Source organism: Macrobrachium nipponense, chromosome 22 (genome assembly GCF_015104395.2).
Source record: "Macrobrachium nipponense isolate FS-2020 chromosome 22, ASM1510439v2, whole genome shotgun sequence".
Lineage (NCBI taxonomy): Eukaryota > Metazoa > Arthropoda > Malacostraca > Decapoda > Palaemonidae > Macrobrachium > Macrobrachium nipponense.
Genome location: NC_087213.1, coordinates 10,983,216 through 11,005,557, shown reverse-complemented (window position 1 = coordinate 11,005,557; position 22,342 = coordinate 10,983,216). Strand labels below are relative to the sequence as shown.

Below are 22,342 nucleotides of genomic sequence, written 5' to 3'. Positions count from 1 at the left end.
AATTTCTTCTCAGGAATAAACAATGACGTAAATGGTATAAACAAAGTTAGAAAGAATCCAGGCAGCTTTACATTTTAGAAAAAAATAATTTGGTGACGAGATTGTTATTTCTCGGATACGGGAAGAAAGACATGTTATATTAGTCATTATGGCTGGTATTCGGAAAATTCTACAATGATTTATGGTAAAGCATGATATGTTGGTGCTTTCATGAATAAATATGAATTGTAATGGCAACATAGCTACAGTCTAACAATGCAATCACAACTTGTCACTATACTTTGTTAATGTTTTTAATGTGTAAGGACTAACCATTCATAGTTTTTGTGCTCATGACTTACAGCGATGAATCTTTAACAGATATGGCTTAAAAAAATCACGCTAAAAGTATATCCGTAAGAACACAAAGGCAGATTTAAAACTTCTTTCGTAATAGTATTCTATAACATTAAATCTTTGCTCAATCAAAATCATATCAAAATCAAGGTGATACTTGAACGCATCAAATGTTTAAAAACTGGCAAAACATACTAAACGGTTTATGAATTGAATTGACTTGAATATAGGATTTAGTACAAAGGCCTCGCACTGGAACCTATAAGGTCACTCAGCGCTGAAACGGAAATTGACTTCTAGTCCGCAAGTTTTGAAAGTTCTCTCTTACATTTACACTTTCAACATGTGCTGCATTAATGATGTTCAGCAACAAGTTTTTAGTGTATGAAACAAACAAACAAAAAATTTGGTTATTACAGAAGACACCTACCCTCATTTCTTCTATTATGTGCAATGGGCACTCAGTTGCAAATTTGACATTGTGATTCCAACATTTCCCCAATCATTTGAGAGTATAACCCCAGAAAAGTGTCTTTGTGAACAGAAACAATGAAGGCAAGGAATGTGTTTACTAAGCTGACAGAGTAGAAAAGGAAGTGAACCATTATGTTGCTAGTTTACAAAATGCATTGTGAACAAGATCAGAAAGACACCGGGAAAAACAGAGGTCTACCAGGTCAGAAGAAAAAAAAATTCAACCTGTTTTTGTGGCTGTTTTATTTTTTTTCTTCTCCTATGAAAGCATTTAACCACTTGATATCTTGACTGGTGACAAGTTGACTCATGTATGCATGTTCCCTAGTAATTCATGTCTTAAAAGCTTGAAAACCATATAAGTAGTAGCAGTATATTGTTACTCAATAGCTTCTAACTGCTTTACATTTTAATTTCATGTTCTAAATGCCTATTAATTAATTTCCTATCTATCTTCATCGTTCCCAATAACATTAATTCCTACCCTGTGCTTTACCATCCTAAAATCTCCGCTTATCTTTAGCTTCTCTTTTCATAGTTCTTATCTCTAGGCTTGAATATAATAGTATGGATGGCAGTGCAGAAGAGTTCCTGCCAAAGAACAGAAATTTGATTTGTCTTCACTGTCTACACGTCTATGCAAATATCTATTGTCTTTACCTAGGTTGTACTCCTGATTTGTAGTTCTTTAATAAAATGATCAGCGGTTTAACACTAAACATGATGCCTCATGAGATAGGTAACAGCGAGCAATAACAGTCTTATATTATTTTCTCGTATCCTATATAAGAAATAAACTTACAAGACAGAAAAAACTGGTTTTATAATTCGAATGAAAATGAAAAACCTGACTGATGCTCACATACTTAAGCAATGATAATAATTTGCATCAAAGTCCACAGATAAAACTAATACACAGTCATGAATCCACAAAGTAATAATGCAAAAGGGCAAAATATCAACCTATTGTAAGTTTATTATTCTAAGATCTTCCTCATTTTTACCTCGCTCTCTTAAATGCCATTCAGAATTCTTAAAATACCTATAAATCACATTTGTTGAATCTTGTGCAACTACTCTTATCACAAGTAATACTAAAAACTGTATGATATATATATGGCCTGTTACTACCCAAAATACTGAGTTGCAAAGTCAGGATTTTTGAGAAAATAGGAAGCCTTGAGACAACAACAAAAGGCTCTACAGAGTTGTCTGACCAAATACGACATTGAATGAAATGACCTAACTACCACGCCACAATAAAAGTGAATCACAATGAATCTGGAAAGATTAAATATGATGACAATCCAGCGAAAAGAATTAAATGCGATGCCGATGAACTCCCTCGGATGGTTAAAAAAATATGTGATATGCTAAAGACTTCTACTGAAGTTACTGCCTTTGCCCAATGAGTTAGGGCATATTTAAACGTATACCTGTTGAAACAATATCATCTTTCCATAGTTTTGCCTATATGGTGTAAGGACAGTAAGGAGGTGAAATGTTTGCAAAACATGAAGCATAAGTTTAATATTATCAGAATAAAATGCCCAAGTCCTTCAGCATTCTGCAAAATTGTGGGTCTGTGTGATAAGAATACAATAAAAATTCTTACAGTACATCTGAAATAAAATGATAGTGTTAAGACTGTTCTGTGATGGTGCAAAAAGACTAATAGCTAATAGCTTTTCTACACTGGTCCATACAAACCACCCTAAACAAATAGTATGCCAACTCCCCAAACAGCATTAGTGACATTTCAGTAGTATTAATATCCTAAAACTATCATAGGACGAATATGGTGAATTTGTAACAGCAGACTGAGACCTGGACAATTTCTTAGTATATCTATTAAAAAAATCACAGGGATCACTTTAGTTGAAATTGAGGCTACTGGTTTAACATTGCAGTTCATTAATGAGCTAATATACTGTATAGTATATCTAAACCCAAAAATAATATTTCAATTACCACTATAAAGTAGAAGATAAAGCTACAATGTAAGACTGAACTTATCATGAGTTTAACACAATGCTACTTAACTAATTTGCTTTGAAAATATATATTTCTACTACTGTATATAAAATAAATAGGCTTATGATGAGTAAATACTTAAGAAATGGTTAGAGATCTCAAAGGTATCATTACGATAAAAAAATAAATGTTTTTAACGATTTATGATTTTTCACAACTTCTGATGTATATATATAACGTGCTGATGGCAATGTACTGTATATACTAATAATAGCAATGCTCCTAGTGTATAAAAATTTCAAATTTAACAGATTCCATGGAGCAAAAACGAACTTTCACAAAAATACGTATTAAGGATGGCAAGTCAATCAAGACTGAAACATACTTCAATTGAAATAACTCTAAAAGATGGAGTTCATGAGAAAAAGGGTAGAAGTTTTAGAAACTAACAGTGATTCAAACTGGAATGTTCATTTTCCCTTCATCCTATGAAGGTTGTTTTACATCAAGTAGTGTTTGAAAATAGCACCCAAAAGGAAACCCAAAGCAACCCGTCAATTTTCCTTTCATCTGAATTTCCTCAATTCATTGTTTGCTTATGAAGTCTTTCGGCAAAACTTTATCATTAATCGTTACTTAAAGGCTAAAGTCTATGAATTCTTAATTACAGGAAATTTGTATGGGCACCATCGACTGCGAAATTCTGTTATTTAGAATAAACAAAATAAATACAGAACATGAGACACTCAACTTTTTTGCAGTGAACATAAAACATGCAAATATAAAACAATTGTCAGTGGAAAATGGCCTCACCACAATATTCTAATACGTATATACATACCATTAATACACTAAGCTCAATAAACACTGAACTCTCTCCTTACCAATCCGGATATGGCAAAAAAGACTCATGTAGTGTAATTAAAAGACCATCAGGTAATTTAAACCCCCAAAGGTAAGATACTGTACCTGAAGAGTAGTGCCATGTACATCTCCATAGGGCTATTGTGAAGGGAAATGGGCATTAGTGCAAATTGTAAAAAAGTGGCATGTACGGAAAACAAATCCAGTAGACAGAATAGAGGTCTCTTATGAGTCAAAGGCCAGGAGAAAATTGCAACCAAAGATAAAATCCCTAAAATAAGAAAATAAATGCCACCAAACCAAGTGGAATAAAATAGCCATAACCAAAAGCATCAAACAAAAATGTCTGTACAAACGACAGTCCAATCATGACTGGTAGTGCAATTTCATGAATTCTGTTAAGGAGTAAAGCTCTACTTTACCCCTGCTGGGAACTTCTTTCAAAGTGAGCAGGCACTTATCCAAGATCCATTCTAGACACAGGGACTTGGTGGAGAGTTTCACACAGCATTGTTTACAAAGTTCAGATTTTATTAAAAGGAGTCTCTCCACATTTGCTCTGGCCATATTTTGAAAAATCTGCTTGTGTCGGGGGCAACAATCTAGGAAGTATAGCCATTCTTACTTAGCTACCTATGGTCTTCTTTTTTCAGTAAGTGCCACATGGTATATGGTGTCTGTTTGTTTGTATGGTGTTTTTACGTTGCATGGAACCAGTGGTTATTCAGCAACGGGACCAACGGCTTTACGTGACTTCCGAACCACGGCGAGAGTGAATTTCTATCACCAGAAATACACATCTCTCACTCCTCAATGGAATGGCCGAGAATCGAACCCGCGACCACCGAGGTGAGAAGCAAACACCAAACCAACCACGCCACTGAGGCGCTGGTATATGCTGTCGACAAGATAACCAGTCTAGACTAGACAGACTCTTACATGTTAAGTTTATGGTATTATCAACCAAGTGGCTAGTTTAGTGTTAGCAATTTCTGAAACATTTTCTTGAAAAATCTGTAGGCAAATGGAGGACATTTGCTTACATACCAACACACCCTGTATTGCCACTAATAGAATAGGTGTGGTATAAATATAGAAAACTAAATATTGAAAACTAAATAAAAATTTAAAATAATATAAAAAAAGTAAGTAGACAGTGATCCAATTAAAAAAAAGGATAGATGGACTTCAATAATATAAAGCAATCAGTTACAATAGCTAAATAATTCCATTTGTGCTTTGAAGAACACTGCCACTTGTGACACATCGAAATTAAACTAATATACAGTTAAGTGCAATCATTAAGGGCATATCTACAGAAATTCTACAGTTTTTTTCCTATGTGCAATAAGGAAAAAACTGCACTTCAACTCTGTAAATGTAAAGAAGAAGAATGACAATGCAGCAAGAATTTATATATTGCATAAGAAAGGTAAATAACGTTAGATAATAGCTTCCTAAAGTTACTTTTAGACTTTCTTCAGTGGATGGACGACTTTTAAGTAAAGATTTTATGCATTCATGTCATAGATATGCCCTCCTGACTGGACAATTGGTAAATAATATGGCGGTGCTGATACGTTTGTGCATGTGTTTCACACAAAGTTACACAAGGTCAAGCCTGAGTGAAAGCATGCGCAAGGAGTGCAAAACATATGTTAAATGCAACAACCTCGGTAGCTATAATGATGTTGTTAAACTAGACATATTAAAATTACAGCATGTAATTGTTTGATACCTACAAATATTATGATATAACTGATACTGCAAGTCTGGAAAGTGCTCTTTCTTCTGAAAACTATGTATAAATTGGACTTTCATTTTTACTACAATAGTATATCTAGGTCTATTCTCTGTGAAAAATATATTGTGTACGATCTAAAATCAGGAAACAGTAATTCAAAGTCCTTACAGTTATCAAGGAAGTACATTATTTCGTAAAATTGGTTACTGCGTTTTCATTGTGAACTTATTTTACATACTTCTGCTACATTATTTCTGTATTAGTTAACCTTGTCTTTTGAACCACTGACGCTCATTCTTTTTCTCATTTATTTCTGACCTGCAGTACATGTACTGATTTACACAAATTTTAAAATTAAAATAATTTTTGCTCTTGCCATATTGCTGTAAGAGCAAATCTCTCAATAACCTAAGCAGAGATCTTACATTTATGGTGTTAGATTATCTTATCCTTGTATTGCTAGTTAAGAGAGGCTTAAAAATACTCAAATGCTTCTCAGGCATAAAACAACGATAGTAAGATTCACATCAACCGTGCATCTGCCTAGGCCAGTCTCTAATGATGCTTCTGATTGGATGTTGATAAACCAGTCACAGGGCTGGAAACTCTCGGTCCCTCGAGAGTTCACATGGGCAGGATGTACGTTCCATCTCTCATGAGGGATAGTTTTGAAAGACGTATCCCTCAGAAGAGGTGGAACATAAACCCTGCCTATTTGAACTCTCGAGAGAGACTGAGAGCTTCTAGCCCTGTGATTGGCTTATTGACAGCCAATCAGGAGCATCGTAAGGGACTGGCCTAGACATCAAATGCACGGTTGATGTGAATCTATTATAGTATCAAACTATTATAGCATTTTCCTCGACGATAAAAGTTAAAGCCATTCATATCTATTTAACTATTAATTTGATAAACGACTCCTCATCTTATAGAAATTTATAGACCGGGAAAAAGAAAAAAAAAAACAGTTTCACTTAACAAATTACAGCATATCATAACTAATGGTAAGAATTGGATAGAAAATGATTATTAATTCTATATTTGCATTGTTATCATTATGATTTAAATAGCATCTAAGTTTTGAATTAAATTTAAATGAAAAACTGGTGCTTGCACAGCCTATTTAATGAGGCAGTCATTCTTAAAAAAAAAGACTAATAAGAAAGTTAAACAGAAAATACAAATCAAAATGAAATCCTTTTGTACACTATTTCAAGTCAAAATAGAAATTGGCATAATTAAATCAAATTTCCTCTATATAAGTGACTGATTGTAAGTTACTTCAGTTATAGCTAACACGAACGATATTAAGTTTCATGACTGTGATGAATATATTTATAACACAGAGAACCTTAAAACAATACATTTCATGAGTGATCATTTAGCCCTAATTCAGTAATTGTTTTACTTTGGAATGCTGTATGGGTCAATGTCATTACAAATGTCTGTTCTCAACTTTTCAAGTTATGGAATGTTTCACACAGATTTAAAAGTTAACAGGAATTATGTCTCTGGGTACACATACATACATACATACATAAATATACACACCCACACACTTACACAAGTGTCACGGTATTCGTGGGAGGAAAACGACAATTTTGGTGGGAAAATGTACATTGAAAACACGCTCAATTTTTAAACCGATTATTCACCAATTACTCTCTTTCTCTTTCGCGCATTACACTGGGCACTTACTCAGTAATTCCAAAAGTGAATTCTTCTTTTCACAAGGAACTGCACATTAATCTAAATAATGTAACCTGACTACTATTCTAACGTACGTACTTTGATTCTATAGTATGTGCAACATAACATATTAGCTGAGGGTATCACCTTAAGTCATATAATGGCATTTATGTTCCATACTAGAGATTTAAATAGCAAGTGTCCAAAATACCAAAGATGATTAAATTTTCCACAAATCAATATTCACTATTGAAAACTACAGATAATCCAATTTTTCCCTAAAATTTATACTAAAAAAGTGCACTTCTAGCCGCCGACTTTTTAAACTAGAAAACTTTCTTTGGAATATTTCATTTCTATTATAACATCTGTTTATCCTAATCTCATTTCATTACGAGGTTCTTAAGTTTCTTGACTCGGTATCTACTTAATTACCAACTCAATCTTCCTACACAGGATTTGAATCATCACTCCATTTTATGTAAACCTTTTTTCCTATTTGTTTTATTATAAAAGTGGTATTCTTTCGGTGGAATTTAACACTCAGTTCAATATCAGCGAGTGCTTAAAACAGCCAAACAGACAAGACAAAGTGCACTTGTGCGAAGTGTGCAGACACTGCCTGGCAGCTACCACATGAGCAACAAGAGGTCTCCACTTACTTTCTGTCTCCATTAATGGAATCTTCAAACATTTTTTTGTTGGCAAAGTAAACGTTGGTAGCGCGGGCGTCAAACAGAAGACTTTGGATGAGGTCTTTGTCGCCTAAAAAGAGGAAACCAAACATTATTTTCAAATATATAGAGTATATTCAATGCACATTTCTGTTTATACCTTGATTTAGAATGGTATAACTCTAAGAAATAAAACAACTTTATGATAATGGGTAAAGGAATAACAAAACTAGACTGAAGGATAATGGACACAATCTTTTAAAGAGATAGCTGCTTAAAGTTAAACAAAAGACCTAATCAAAAGAAATTAGTTACTTGATAGCCTAATAAAGTACTGATCAATAAAAGAACACTAAGGTCAAGATATATTGATTTGTTAAACGTTATAAATGATTACAATATTTAACTGATTTACTTTTACGCTAATGCTACATGGCAATACTACATTGTGAAGGACTCAACTTTACCTAAAAAAATTTTGGGACACTTCATTCCCAGTAACATTTTTTTAGAATTTATTACCTTTGCACATTTTAAGATCAGCGTTTGGAATAATAGGTAAATAAATAAAATGACTGTCACTTCATAGAAAAAGCAACCTTACAAAACCTAATAATTATATATATATATATGTATATATATATATATATATATATATATATATATATATATAGATATATTATATATCTATAGGGTTACTAAAATGTTTCTCCCCAGCAATGTACAATCTCAAAGTAAAAAAATTAACACCATGAGGAATATTTAGCATTTCCTTTACTCACACCTCAAATTATGAGATCATTCATTATATTTACACTCTTCATTTAGTGATTACACAGAACCAGCGAGACAATCCTAAAACATTTCACACAAAAATGTCAGTAAGATACTGCATAAAATGGCTTTCACAAAATCCTCAGACTGGAACTTGTTTATGGACATTTTAAATATTTATTTTCTTTTCCTAAATTTGTATATGTTCTGCACAAAGTACTTTTTATTCTGATAGTATATTAACATCCTTAAAGTTAACTGTGACAGTTAATCAGAAACAAAAAATATTCTTCTGTAACAAAGGACACATTTTCGGAGCAAAATTCTCTATTGTAGAAGTTCATCAGTGACATAGGACACATTATAATCAGGGTAAAATCCTATAAAGTTAAGTGGACTGATAAAAGAAACATTAGAATACAATAGCTATCGTTATTTTAATTCCAAAAATAACTTACACCAGCTCTTATACTTGTACAGTAATCATGCTAGCTTTGATAAAGATAATACAAAGTTACACCAGCTCTTATACTTGTACAGTAATCATGCTAGTTTTGATAAAGATAATACAAAGTTATTCTTGAATATACGTACTTCAACAAAGCTACCCTGAAAGTCTTTCATTTTAGTTGCATATTCCATTTAACTCAAAATGAATGCACAAATGAAATATTTGTTTTACACTTTATAAAACTTGCACTAAAAATCTATTCATTTGCATGACAATAGCATAAAATGTTCAGTCATTACTAATCTTCACTCAATACCCTTTGTCTCAGCTGTACAATTATATTTGGTTAGAAACATCCTCCTCATCCATTATAACTTCAACTGATGTCACCTGTATCCCTGATGCATGCAAATTAATGATGGGGCCACGGGAATATTTTGTGGCAAGAATATTATTCAAGTCCTGTATCTGATTCTCCTTGATTAGTCTTGTCCTAAAGAAAATAAAAAAGGGGAAAAACAATGATACATTCAAGCCCCATGATTCTGAAGCATGTAGCCAAGGACCAGGGATATTGCCCACTAGGAAATCCTAAGTTGTTTTAGTCTGTGTCCTAAGTCTCATAGAAATAATGAATTAAAAAAAACCGTCAGGATATTTGGTCACGGGTTCAGCAACACACAAGACAATTCAAGATGTCACTGCAATGATTAAATATCAAACAGCCTGGCATGTAAACCTCGTGGTTGTTGTTAGATTAAGTTGGCAATATGCCGGCATGGACTTTTGCTCATGCCAGCAGCAAATAACGAAACACTTCTGAGCAAGACAACGGCACTGACAATGTAAAATACTTCAGGATTAATTATGAGTCTTCTATTGATCATTTCACTACTCTCAAGAAATATGATGATTTTTTTCACCAAATCCTTATCACATTCCAACAATATAGGCATGATGAATCTGTCATTCTATGCAGATTCTATACAGTGCAAGAAAATGGAGTTTTATTTTTTTTTTATTCCATCTGGAAACCTGCTGTTTCACTCAGCAACGTCCCTAAATCCAGGGAGGAGCAATGACATCTTATGATCTAATAATAAAGTAGAAAACAAACAGCAGTAATACCACAAATTAAAATACTGACTTTGGAAACTCAGACAGGATACTCAGCACACAGACTAAAAAGGAAATACAAGAGAAGTTGCCAGGCATACATCAACTGATTTTAGTTTGTTATATTGGAATTTATATGTACTGTATGTACAACGAGAAATATTGACATAAGTTTCACTTTTACTGCTTACATGGTAATCATAGATTTTCTACCAGAAAAGGAATATCTGTATTTGCCTAAAGATTTGAAATACAGTACATATATATTATTTTTTTTTTTCATAAAGACGACGACGTACAATCCTTTGATAAATTTTTTATGATGATTTTGAAGAAAATTTCACAGTGAAATTATTATTATATCAGATATACTTAATTAAATAATTCCATAAATCAATTTTCTTTTAAACAAATGTATGCAGAACTATACACCAAAGGGAAGAAATCAGTTCATATATCCATGGCAAATCTCTTGTAATGCACAAAGCCGAAATACTTACAGTAGTAGTTCTCTCGTCTTTCATTCTCGAGTCCGCCAGACATCCGCGATTTGGCTGCTTGAGGGAGGCAGGAGCATTAGCCAAGCACAAACCACTCATTTAAGGCACTAACAAACGGGACCGTTTCCGTATAGGAAGCAAACAAGAGCATTTACATAAAAGAAGAGAGGAACGGATATTATTGGATTCTTTGTCCAGGTAAAGGGAAAGGTCTCATGGATTCTTTACCCAGGTAAAAGGAAAAGAGTCCTCTGGATTCTTTGCCAAGCTCAGGGAAAAAGAATCTCATGGGTTCATTGGCAAGGTAGAGGGAAAAATTTCTCATGGATTCTTTGCCCAGCTAAAGAATAAAAGAGCCTCATGAATTCTTTGCCCAAACCAGTGTGAAAGTCTCATGGATTCTTTACTCAGGTGTGAGGAAAAGAATCCTGGAGTCTTTGCTTAGGTAAGGGAAAAGTTTTATGGAGTCTTTCCCCAGGTACGAGGAAAAAAGTCTCATGGATTCTTTGCCCAGGTCTGTGGAAAAGTCTTGTGGATTCTTTGCCCAGGTCAGGGAAAACGCATTCAATCCTAATCCTTGCATTAGTACGAGATAAAAGTTAAAATAGTGCATCCATTTACTGCATTTTGTAAATAGCTCATTTAGCGAATAAATATCAGGCCCTTAAAAGCATGGGTGATTAGCTGCAACTGCATCATTTGCTAAATTAAATGTAGAATCTTGAAATATCCAAGCATTACTAAAAACAATTAAACCACGGTACAGTTTAGAATTCCAAGAATATTTCCTTTTATTTTTAGAAAAGTTGTAAGAGTATCAAGTATGGAACACAATTAAAAGTTAAAACTAATCCTGAACAGTGAACAGAAAAGACAATCACTTTCACCTTGTTAAGTAATCACAAACCTTTGATTCCAAGCACTTAACTTACAAAATTTCCGAACGTTCCCTAATCAAATTCTAGAAGCCCCATTATGGGAACGGTCCCGTGTACAAGACAAAGTTCTGCGATGACAGGTATTATGAAGTACTTCCTCCAAACTTCACTTGAATGCATTGACTTGAGTGTGAAAGATCTGGTTTGGACATAAAAGTTCTTAGAACCATGGAAGGTTCTAGTTTGACAAATCTTCATTTTTGACTGTCCATGAAAGATGATTTCCTTCCTATTTCTATGGAGTTTTAATAACAATAGGCAGAAGAGAGACAAAGGATTAAGTGACAAGTAATACTCAACTAGAAAGGGTCATTTTAACAAACCATCACATTAATGAGAGAGAGAGAGAGAGAGAGAGAGAGAGTCCATAGTGTTGTTTGTGAGTAAACGGGAAGTGCATGGAACAGTGTTCTCATTAGATTCAGTCTCTTACTAAAAAAAACTTTTTTTTAACCACTGCAGGCACAACCACATACAGATATAGGAAGAAAGTTACATAGATACAGTAAGATTAAAACACGATTTTCTGATGAACGAGATTTATATGGAAATACATGAATTAAGCAAGCAATCCTCAGAAATATAAATTTACATACTATATTACATATTTTCAAGGAGCATCAAGAGATACAAACTAATTCTTTATTTAGTCTTATTCTTACTGTGTTAGTCTTATATCAAATATAGTGACAGAGAAGGAAAAAGAAAGATTTAGTATAGACAGAAAGCTACTGTTTCCTCTGACTATACTTAAATTCGGTACAAGACGAGGTTCGGATATTGTCGCCTAATGCTTTTTTTTAGTGAATAGAGAAATTAATTCAATCATTCCAGTTTTCTGGCGTCTACATTAACTCATGGACAGAATAAAAATTTAGAAAATATTAAGATATCTCTAAAGTTCCAGACCGGTTTACTCCATGCCACAGTAATATTCCTTTCCTGAAACTCTGTCTCAAGTCAGTACATGAGCACATAGTAATACTAATCTTGGCAGAACTTGGCCTTGTTTTTAACAACACACACTATGCTTTGACCATATCAATGCTGTTAGTTAAAATAAAATAAACAAACAATAGTCATGTTTCTTTTCATCAACTCGGGTTTCTTCTGTAGAACTTCCCCAAAATCATCATGCCCACTGAAAGACAGCATTCATGTGGGAGACTGATTCTTTGGGATAGTTAGATTCCCCTGCACCAGTGACCAGTAAATTCTGAAACCTAAAGCAATGACTAACATGAAATAAATACAATTAATACTTAGCAGGAAAACAGCAAATGCAGTAAAGACACTTCAGTTCTGTGCAAATGATGAGCGATCAGCGATAAAAGGATTCTGGAAGGTATTATTGTGGGGTCACAGATGAAGACATATAATGACAATCAGTTGTCATCGGCATTCTGAGGGATTAGAGCCAATTTTTCCATGATAATCAGATCATCTGACAATGTGACAAAATATTCTGGGTTTGCTGTTAGATCCTGCCATGATAAGCCTCGAGCTACGTTACTGATACTAATAATTTTACACACCAGTTATACATTTAACTTTGAAGAATCTATAAGGATCTTGCAGGTGATTATACCATGCAGTAACACAATAAAAGTGTGCATAAAGTAACTGTTGCATGAATGGAAAAAGAGTCATTCATTCAAAAGATAGGAAATGAATACAAAACAGAATGCAACAAACACTATCCAGTGCTGAGACAGGACTCAGGCAACAAATGAAACATCATTTTCATGAATTAAAAGAAGGTAAACAAGAGTAAAAAGATATTAAAAAAGAATAGGCGGATGAAAAGCAAACACCGTCACCAAGGGTCTGTCACACAATACGCCAGCCAGGTTGCAAATTGAACAAGATAGTGTATACACCGTAGCATTACGTTCTCTCTATCTCTCCTTTTCTCTCACTGTCACCAGTTTTAAAGTCCAATTACATCTCTGTCAGTCTGTCACATTGCGTCACATCAAATGCATGAACATAAGATCTCATATCAGCAATTGCTGGGTATTTCACCTAATTAGCACTGCTCTCAATTGAGGACTGGATATATGTAATACAAAGAGTTACATTTGCCAGTTACGGATTCACTATATGTATTATGCTGGAAGATTTTTCTAAGCCTTATCACTTTATTATTATTATTATTATTATTATTATTATTTATTATTATTATTATTATTATTATTATGCACATATTCATATGGATTTATATTTATTTTAATATTCAAAAAGAACAAATTGCCAATACAGCAAGCCTAAAAGCCACTGACCTGCAAACCAAGTCCCACAAAATAAAATGCTACAGAAAAACTGAGAGAACATTGTAGGAAATCAATAAAGTAAATAATATGCGTAACTTTAAAGTACTACTATAACCATAATGTCCATCACCTTGCTATGGAAGCTTAAAAATAAGCATGGCCATATGCAAAAATGGAAAGAGGTCTAGTGAAATGCTGCTTCGAATGAATAAAACAATACAAGTACATAAACAAACAAATGAATGAATGTTTACACACTAACTCTGTTGGCTTCTTGGGTCTCTTTGTAAGTTTATGGAAGCACAGACTTTTTGTGGAATGAGGTTACTAGACCCATGCCCAAGCTCAACCTAAGGTCACAGTAGCATAATGCTGTTTAGGTGATCTAGTCACAGCTGGTGTACTATCTGGCATTCATCAATAGTCACCTATCCAAAGCATCAGTATCAACTGCCAGTTTGACAGGTCCACAGTCTCATAGTGAAAGGAGTGAAAGATCTATGGTGCTGGGAAGTGTGCAAAGGTGGCAGAGGATGGCCAAAGAGGACAATTACCAACTAAGAAAATATTGTCTGACAGCTAAACCTCACTGGAAGTTGTTGATACGCACATGAGAAACAATTTTCCATAAGTGGCGCTACAAATCATTTGAAGCGTATGGTTTTAACACACAATCTTTTTATCCGTTATGTAAAATACAGCTTTGGGTTCAAAGGTAACTTGGAGTCATAGGACATTGCAAGACTTCCTAAGTTACGTCCTGGAGCAAGGCAGGTTGATCAGATGTATAATATATGGGTTATTTCAGGACCAATCAAAAGAAATACAAATATTAAACAGACCTACGGAAAACCCACATTCTTTATAAAACACCTGTAGAGAGAGAGAGAGAGAGAGAGAGAGAGAGAGAGAGAGAGAGAGAGAGAGAGAGAGAGAGAGAGAGAGAGAGAGAGCTGCGCGGTATAATTAAAGTACAAAGAATCTTTCTATACATACTCCCCATACTGGTCACTGTTGGCAATGGGATATCTTATTACTCTGTCACAATTTTTTTCAAAGATAGTGTCATTGAATGCAATGCATTACAATGATTCTTAATTATTCTTTCTAAATTACAGCACCCTCTTCCACAGAGCAGAGGGACATTTATCACTACAATCAAGGTATTCATTCTTGTCTCAGTCTCAAAGAAGGGGTGGCTGTGAGTCACTATGCTATTAGACTGCTCTGTTTACTAATCTTATCACTACCCTATTTAAATATATTGTAATCTAAGTTGTGTAACCTGTCAATAAGTAATGTAAGCGCTTCCTTCCTGCACATCTAAAAATCATCATAGTATGAAACATAAGGCAGCATATTGTATGGTGAACAAAGGTCATGAAATCACTTTGCTCCTGAAATGGAAAGTACAGTCATCAGTCCTTCAGATAACTGATGACTGACATTTCACAATAATCTGGCCAACTTCACAGAGAAGCAGGTAGGCCTTTTTTTTTTATTTTCTTGGTCTTCAAATATGAAAATTACTCATATGGAATGCTGTGACTAGGGCGACGTTTTGTAAAGAATTAACAAAATAAACATCCCCTGGGTCATCAAAAGAATTTACAGATGCACTCATGAGTCGTATGTAACGCGAATATTCAGTCAGCAAAGGGGTTATGATTAAAGATCACTGGCTTTATAAACGCCAGCCGTAGATGATGAAAAAGGAACACCAAACTGGTAATTATGGATGATGAAAATCACACTCTAGGAGAGTTTATGAGTCATACCCATGGCAACTGGCTGATTACTACCCTTTGTCATAACATCATAGAAAATACTATACTGAGCAACAGCCACCTACAGTATAAGGTATTCGCTGGAAAAACATTTTTCTTCTCATAGCTAACTCCTGCTGTCCTGGAAACTTCCGCTAATCCATTACTTGCTCCAAAAAAATTGCGTAAAATATTCAAGAGGCTCAGTAATGATTGGTGAAAATGCAGTAACGGCATATACAGAACAAGTGGGTTACCTGTTTGGTTTCTTTTAGCAACTGTTCTATGGTCCTTTTAAGATGTAAAACAGTGGATGTTATCTGATCTATAAAAATAAGTTTTCATAAAAAAAATGCCTGAGTAAATGCACTACAGAAAACATGCCATTTGACAACCCTCCAAATTATGCCTGGTATATGACAGATGTCATCTAAACACTACATATGTAAAAGGTTTATGTAATTATAATTTGCAATTAGAGCACCCTCACTAAATATTGCAAGGTTACTGGTAAGAGGACACGTCACACAAACAAATATTCCCACGAACAATGGGATATCAAAAGTGTAAAACTTGAGTAAAATGAGAATAATCAAACAAACAAAATGCTTATTATGTCCTTCCCACAATTAAAATTTTCAAGATGTCTCTGAACGCACTTGAACAACCGGAACATTCTTTAAGCAAACAAAACAAGAAACGAAATTATCAGGCAAAACCAAAAGAACGAAAGATCAGCAAACCAGCAGTCAATCATAAATACTTACATGATGTGTGGGACAACGAGGGTTCGGGTAAAGGGCGGGTACGGGTGGAGCGCCACTTCCAGTGGGGCTTTTGAGCCCTCGAAAGGAAATCGGTCATCAGTTGCTCAGGGGTAAGGTTATGATGGCCGTCATCATACTTATATTCGCAATACACCCTATGGAAGGACAAGGACGCATAGCAATGAGAACCAGTGATGAAAATTCATTATAGTAAATAATCAAGAACTCTATGAAAATCTAGCATGAAGGCTATTACTTGACTTGGGTTAAATTCTTACTAATGACTTGTCTCCAATGGCCAATGATCACTTAAACTTAAGAGGAAATCTCAAACTGATTATTTTAATATGTGAATAAATGTATACCATATTCATAAAACGTGTACCCTCTGAAGTAAGGATATTACAAGTACAAGAAATGTTACAAAGGAAAATAAGTTAAAAGGAGTTTTTGTAATTCAGTACCTCATAATTATGACATTCACATTTGGTAAAAACTCACCATTCAGGATGTAAAGTCCAGTTCCCGGAGGAGAAGTGATCCATTGCTGGGGGATAAAAAATACAGAACAATTTTATTACACCACTGGATCCTAATCAACGGAATGTTTGCATGTACTACAGTACTTAGTAGGAGAAGAATCTTGCATAAATGCTAAGTAAAAGAAAATCACGACAGTTGTGTCATCTCACAAAAGTAGGGAGAAAAGTGCGTTTTCCTTGAAAAATTTTTTCGCTTGACCAACAGTACAACCTCAGATATTTCCCCCTAACCAGTGAGACATTTGGAGGGTCTAAAGAATCTGCACAGGAACATCAGAGATTTAATAGGCTCATCTTAAGTAGCATTAAACTGTGAATGAAAAATGGGGGAGAAAGGACATCAACACAAAAATGAGATAGAATGGCACTAAAAGTATTAGCAAGGACTGGAAACAACATCAGGTGATTAATATTTCACAAAAATAAAGCGGCTACAGGAATGTTTGAGTTGCTAATGCCACCAGCACTGCAATACTCTGAAAGACATGCAAAACGTTGGTTCATTGATTAAATATGCACCTAACCAAGTACTAAAACTTTTGGACAGGGGCTGCCACATCTTTATAATCAAGACAGAGAACAAAAAATATTTTACTTCATAATTACACATTCTACAATGAAATGGCACGTGATATCTGAATGTATTTGAAAAACAGTTGTCAACGCTGATTTTGCTATCAGTATTTTGTATTTTTTATTCCCATTCTAATCATGAAAGTTTTACGTCAGCTTGTATACTCGTAGACTGACAAATTTGTTTAATTAACTTTAGATTGCTTGCTATGCACAGCCAATAAACCATAAAACACCAATCTAAATATCTCAAAATCCCTTACCTCTATTTGATCTGGGATCTTGTATGGCCCTGCTGAGCTCAATCTGACCGAAAACTTTGTATCTACCATATTTCTCGGGTAAAGCAATTCCGAGACTGAAGGGCGTATCTTCCACCTTTTGAGTGTAGTACCACTGCCCTCTTGTCACAACTCGTTTCTGGAAAAAAAGTGTATTGTTTAGAGAATTCAGAAGGAATTCGTATGACAAGTCAACTGAATTCCAATATATGGTAAAAGAATTCAAGTTCTTCCAATGTACTTGCGAATACCCATATGCTTAACAAAATTTGGACAATTGGTAAGGGTTACTCCTAAAGTTTTAAAGATTCCAGAGATATTGCAACATTGTCCCTGCCATTTGCAACATTGTCCCTGCCATTTGCAACATTGTCCCTGTCTTTTGCTTGGTACTGCCTGACTCAACCTTAAACCTCAATCAAAACATCGTAAGTTACTTACCATTCCATCCAAGTGAACCTTGACATCTTGCAAGGTTTCAACTGCACGTTGCTCTATTAGATCTCGGCGAAGCTGAAAAGGGCAACAGTGAATTAAAATATAATAAAAATAATTATGAAAGTAAAGGTCACATGCATAGCTTCACTCCTATAATGTTACTATAATTTGTCACTACTAAAAATATTAATAGAAACTATGTTATTGATAACTAACAATGTTTGTGTAACTTGAGAACAGAATATGAAAATTTTGTAAATATATAACAGTTTCCTCTAGTGTAATAAATGATAGTGAAGACTGGTTATTCTTTTTCATTTTCATATTCAAAATAAAAATCATATTATCACTCTTGGTAAAAAATGTAAAAATTTGAGTATTAGTTGCATTATGGAAAAAATTTTTAAAAAGTAAAAAAATTTAGGTAAAAAACTTTAGGAGAAAAACAAGAGTAAGTGTTAAAAGTATAGATCTGTAGAAGAAAATAGGAAATTTACTTTTAAGAAAAAATGTACATGTCCCGGGAAGTTTTTATTGTAAGTTTCATAGAGTAAGAGACCCAAAAAAGTAAGTGGAATACAAAGTGTCATGAGGTTCCTGGTAAAAACCCTCCAGAAGTATGTATCAGAAACAGATATCATAAATCATGTGAGAGGATACTTAACCGAACAAGACCTTTGAGCAGCAGAATAAATTTTTTAACTTAATCTACCTCTTGTGGATTATATACCTTATATAAATGACAGCAGCAGTATGTCTGGCATCTACAATGTAAATAACATCAAGTTTCTGTATAGTGAACTATCTAATTCCTGGCTTCTGAAAGATACCTACGCGAAATCATCTTGTTATTTGATGGATGATTTGACATTTACTCTGTTGGAGTTAGTTAAAAGCATACTTTTCTGTTCTGAAGAAAGTCTCTCGTCAGTTCTCAAGAGAATATGCTTTCAGACATTCAACAAATCAGAGTAAATTTACAAGGGAAATCTGAGAAATTGGATTTCCCTTTTCATTAACTCTATATGTGGTATGACTCATCAGATAAGCCTGATATTAGTTATCATTCCAACAACCTAGACTCTGTCCATTCAAGATTAATCAAGATAAGGTTTAGCCGGTCTCTGCAAGGAATTGTTTAATATAAAAAATTATTACGAATGTCTGACCAAATTCTGGAATAAGTGCTTTAAAAACGTCAGACTCTGAAATGGGTAACCTCTAAACTTATCCTATCTAAAAAAGAACTGTAAGCTATTCCAAATCTTCAATGAAGTCATTCAAATGCTATACTACTACTACTACTATTTCTGGTAAAGTAGTCAGATGCTCTGAGTGTACAGTCAGATGTCTGTTTTGGTCAGAAAGTCAATGGATGTTCTTAGAGAGCTTAACAGCTTCTGTGCCACTTTATTTTGTTTTCTGTGGTACGTAACTTAATTACAATACTACGAACTCTGTTATCATAGGATGTGGTATGTGAATAAAATCAGTAACTGAATCATTTACAAAAATTAACAGGAAATGACAAAAGCCTTTTCTAACTTTGAACTGGCAATATTTTTAATGTTCTATTTATAATTTTACCAAATGTTACATTCCACTTATTCCAAATACTTGTCTCATTTAAAAACTGGTTACATACTAGGAAATTTCCTCCAGGGGAAATACAAATGAAATGTAACAATACCGAAGTACATCATTTTGTTTTGAAGACAACTGGTTCCTATAAAAATATAATAATTTGAAATAAAATTTTTTTTTGAAACAATGAGGGCAAAAGCACAATGAGAATACGTCTTGAAACTAATCAAATGGAATAAGGTTTTGCAAATGATATTTCAAATATCAAAATAACCTGATATTCATGGATTTAAAGAGATATTTATGGGTGGTAAATTTTGGAAGCAACTTGTCTTTAAAAGCAGACAGAGTTAAAATACCACAACATACGTCTTAATATGTAATAAGGGTGGCAAACAGAACTTGAGACTTGAAATAGGTTCCTGACAGATGTAACATTCTGTTTTGAACTGACTAGAAGTAACCTGACATCATGATACCAATCAAAATACTTTTACTATACGTAATGTACACTACACCCAACTGCTACTATTCTACACTCTACTGGAGGGTAAAGCTGCATTAAAGACTATTTTTAGAGGAATTCTTGAATACAAACTCAAAATACAGTTTTGAACACTGAGGATGAAGCATTTATGAATGGCTTGACATCTGTTATGTACCTGCAATCACCAATATATAGATCTTAAATTTAAATTGGGCCTTGCAAGAAGATGAGAAAAAAGAGAAGAATCCTTTTGTTTATATTTTTCCATCATGAGCCTGTTGTGTGCAACAGTTGTATCATTTCATGCTAGTCTTCCATTTTCCCTCTAAATAGTTCAATGGGATAATATATACAGGAAGTAAAGATGTTCCTGCAAACTCATTTTTCAGATATAATGACAACACTATAACTGATTCACTTAAGGTAGATTCTCGGATGAGCCTTATTCTTACGAGACGTTTGTTTGGTGGCCGCTGATTGGCTGGTACCGGGAGGTAGGCAGCTCCCAGCCAATCAGCGGCCGCCAAACTAACGTCTCGTAGGCATAGGGATCACCCAAGAATCTACCTTAAGTGAACCAGTTATAAATACAACCAATGTTTTTGTGCTCTGTGTGTGCTAAAAACAGTGATAACACTTCATCAGTAGTATTTTGTCACCTCAATGATACTAGCAAGCAAGGAAACTTTGTCTTTCAACTGAACTAACGATATTATGAATGGAGAGTTTCGTAAATAAAAAAAAAGGAAGAGGAGTCACCCAAAAGAATATTTCACTTGGAAATATATCATACAATACCAATCACATTCACAAATCAGCAATAACTTCTTCATTCGAATGTAAAACATTTATTTCTTTTTCAAGTCATTTTACATGCAAAGGTAAACTCAAAATACTCTTGATATTGAAATAGGGTTGCTGCAAACTCCAACATCAGAGGAACAAAGGATCATCACAGGGTAATTTGTTCTAGAATTCCCTGTGTGAAAACCAAACAAAAAGTAAACAATTAAGCGTATAAAGTAAGTTAATAATCCCTTTCCAAATTCTGATGCTTGGTACGGATCACTAGATGAAGTAAGTAAGAAATTCTGGAACAAGGATGTTTCTTTTGCGAGTGAGGGTGACAATGATTTCTGTGAGAAAAGTTACTCAGACTTATTTACAATTCATTATCAAAATGAACAATGTGACTCAAATTGTTGGTCATATATAAATGAAATATAAATTATCCTTAACCACTGCCTAAATAGGGAAGTTTTGAAGACAGGCACAGGCAGATGCAAAACATATGGGACCCTGAAAAACAATGCTAATAGGGGGAGTAGTCTTTCAATCTTGTTTGAACTAGAAATGTTGACCAACGTGATCATGGTTCCAAAATTATCTCCTACCTTCGATAAAGCTAATCAGCTATACAGATCAGTCTTTATATCATGTTCTTGCCATCTTACTGAGCCATTAAGGCGTATACAGAGAATTTTCTAAGAATGACTGTTATTAAAAGTTTGAGGGCTCTTCTTAAGATTCAAGTGTTGTAAAACTTACTTCACGAATTATACTGAGAAACCGCTGGCAAATAGTACTATTTTTAAGGTACAAAACAGAACACATGCCCAAAGACATCCTGTCACCACATTGCGAATTTATTGAAACATCAAATACTTTGTTAAAAAATTACCATTTCTCTTCCTCTTTGTCAAAGAGAAAACTCAAGTGTAGGGGGGTTAGGATAGGGTCATAGTAAGAGAAGGTGTTCATAAGCAATGTGGCTCCCTAAGTAATATCATTGTCAAAACAAAGAATTTACACTTACCCCCAAAGTAATGTTCCCATGCTCATAGCATGGTTATTCACCTTTTTATACTTAAGCAAAATAAATAGTAAACAGTTTGCATTTTATGTACTTCTAGAAGCAATGGTAAACATACTGATATGCTCAATTTATTTTCCTTCGGTTATCCCCTAAGAACAGAAAAACTGAAAGTGACAATTTAGAATTTTTAATGTTTTGAAAGAGAAGTAACAGCGCCAATTATTTTAGTTTGAAGGACATTTCTCGCCCTGTTTTCAGCATTTTACTATGATGCTAGCAAA

General features: G+C 34.1%; 1 protein-coding gene across 6 annotated transcripts in view; it reads right to left on the bottom strand.

Annotated features, from left to right (window-relative positions):
• The window catches only part of LOC135198484 (voltage-dependent calcium channel subunit alpha-2/delta-3-like), a 585,611-nt gene that overhangs the window by 86,133 nt on the left and 477,136 nt on the right, over positions 1-22,342 (bottom strand). For 5 of the 6 annotated variants that reach the window (XM_064226069.1, XM_064226068.1, XM_064226070.1 and 2 more), the window contains exons 21-27: positions 18,178-18,249; positions 17,719-17,875; positions 16,842-16,887; positions 16,341-16,495; positions 10,597-10,653; positions 7,744-7,846; positions 3,754-3,786 (exon numbers count right to left, since the gene is read on the bottom strand). In XM_064226069.1, coding sequence (XP_064082139.1) covers positions 3,754-3,786; positions 7,744-7,846; positions 10,597-10,653; positions 16,341-16,495; positions 16,842-16,887; positions 17,719-17,875; positions 18,178-18,249 — 623 coding nt within the window. The remainder of the gene's footprint in view (positions 1-3,753; positions 3,787-7,743; positions 7,847-10,596; positions 10,654-16,340; positions 16,496-16,841; positions 16,888-17,718; positions 17,876-18,177; positions 18,250-22,342) is intronic. The other variant, XM_064226067.1, reaches the window with a different exon arrangement.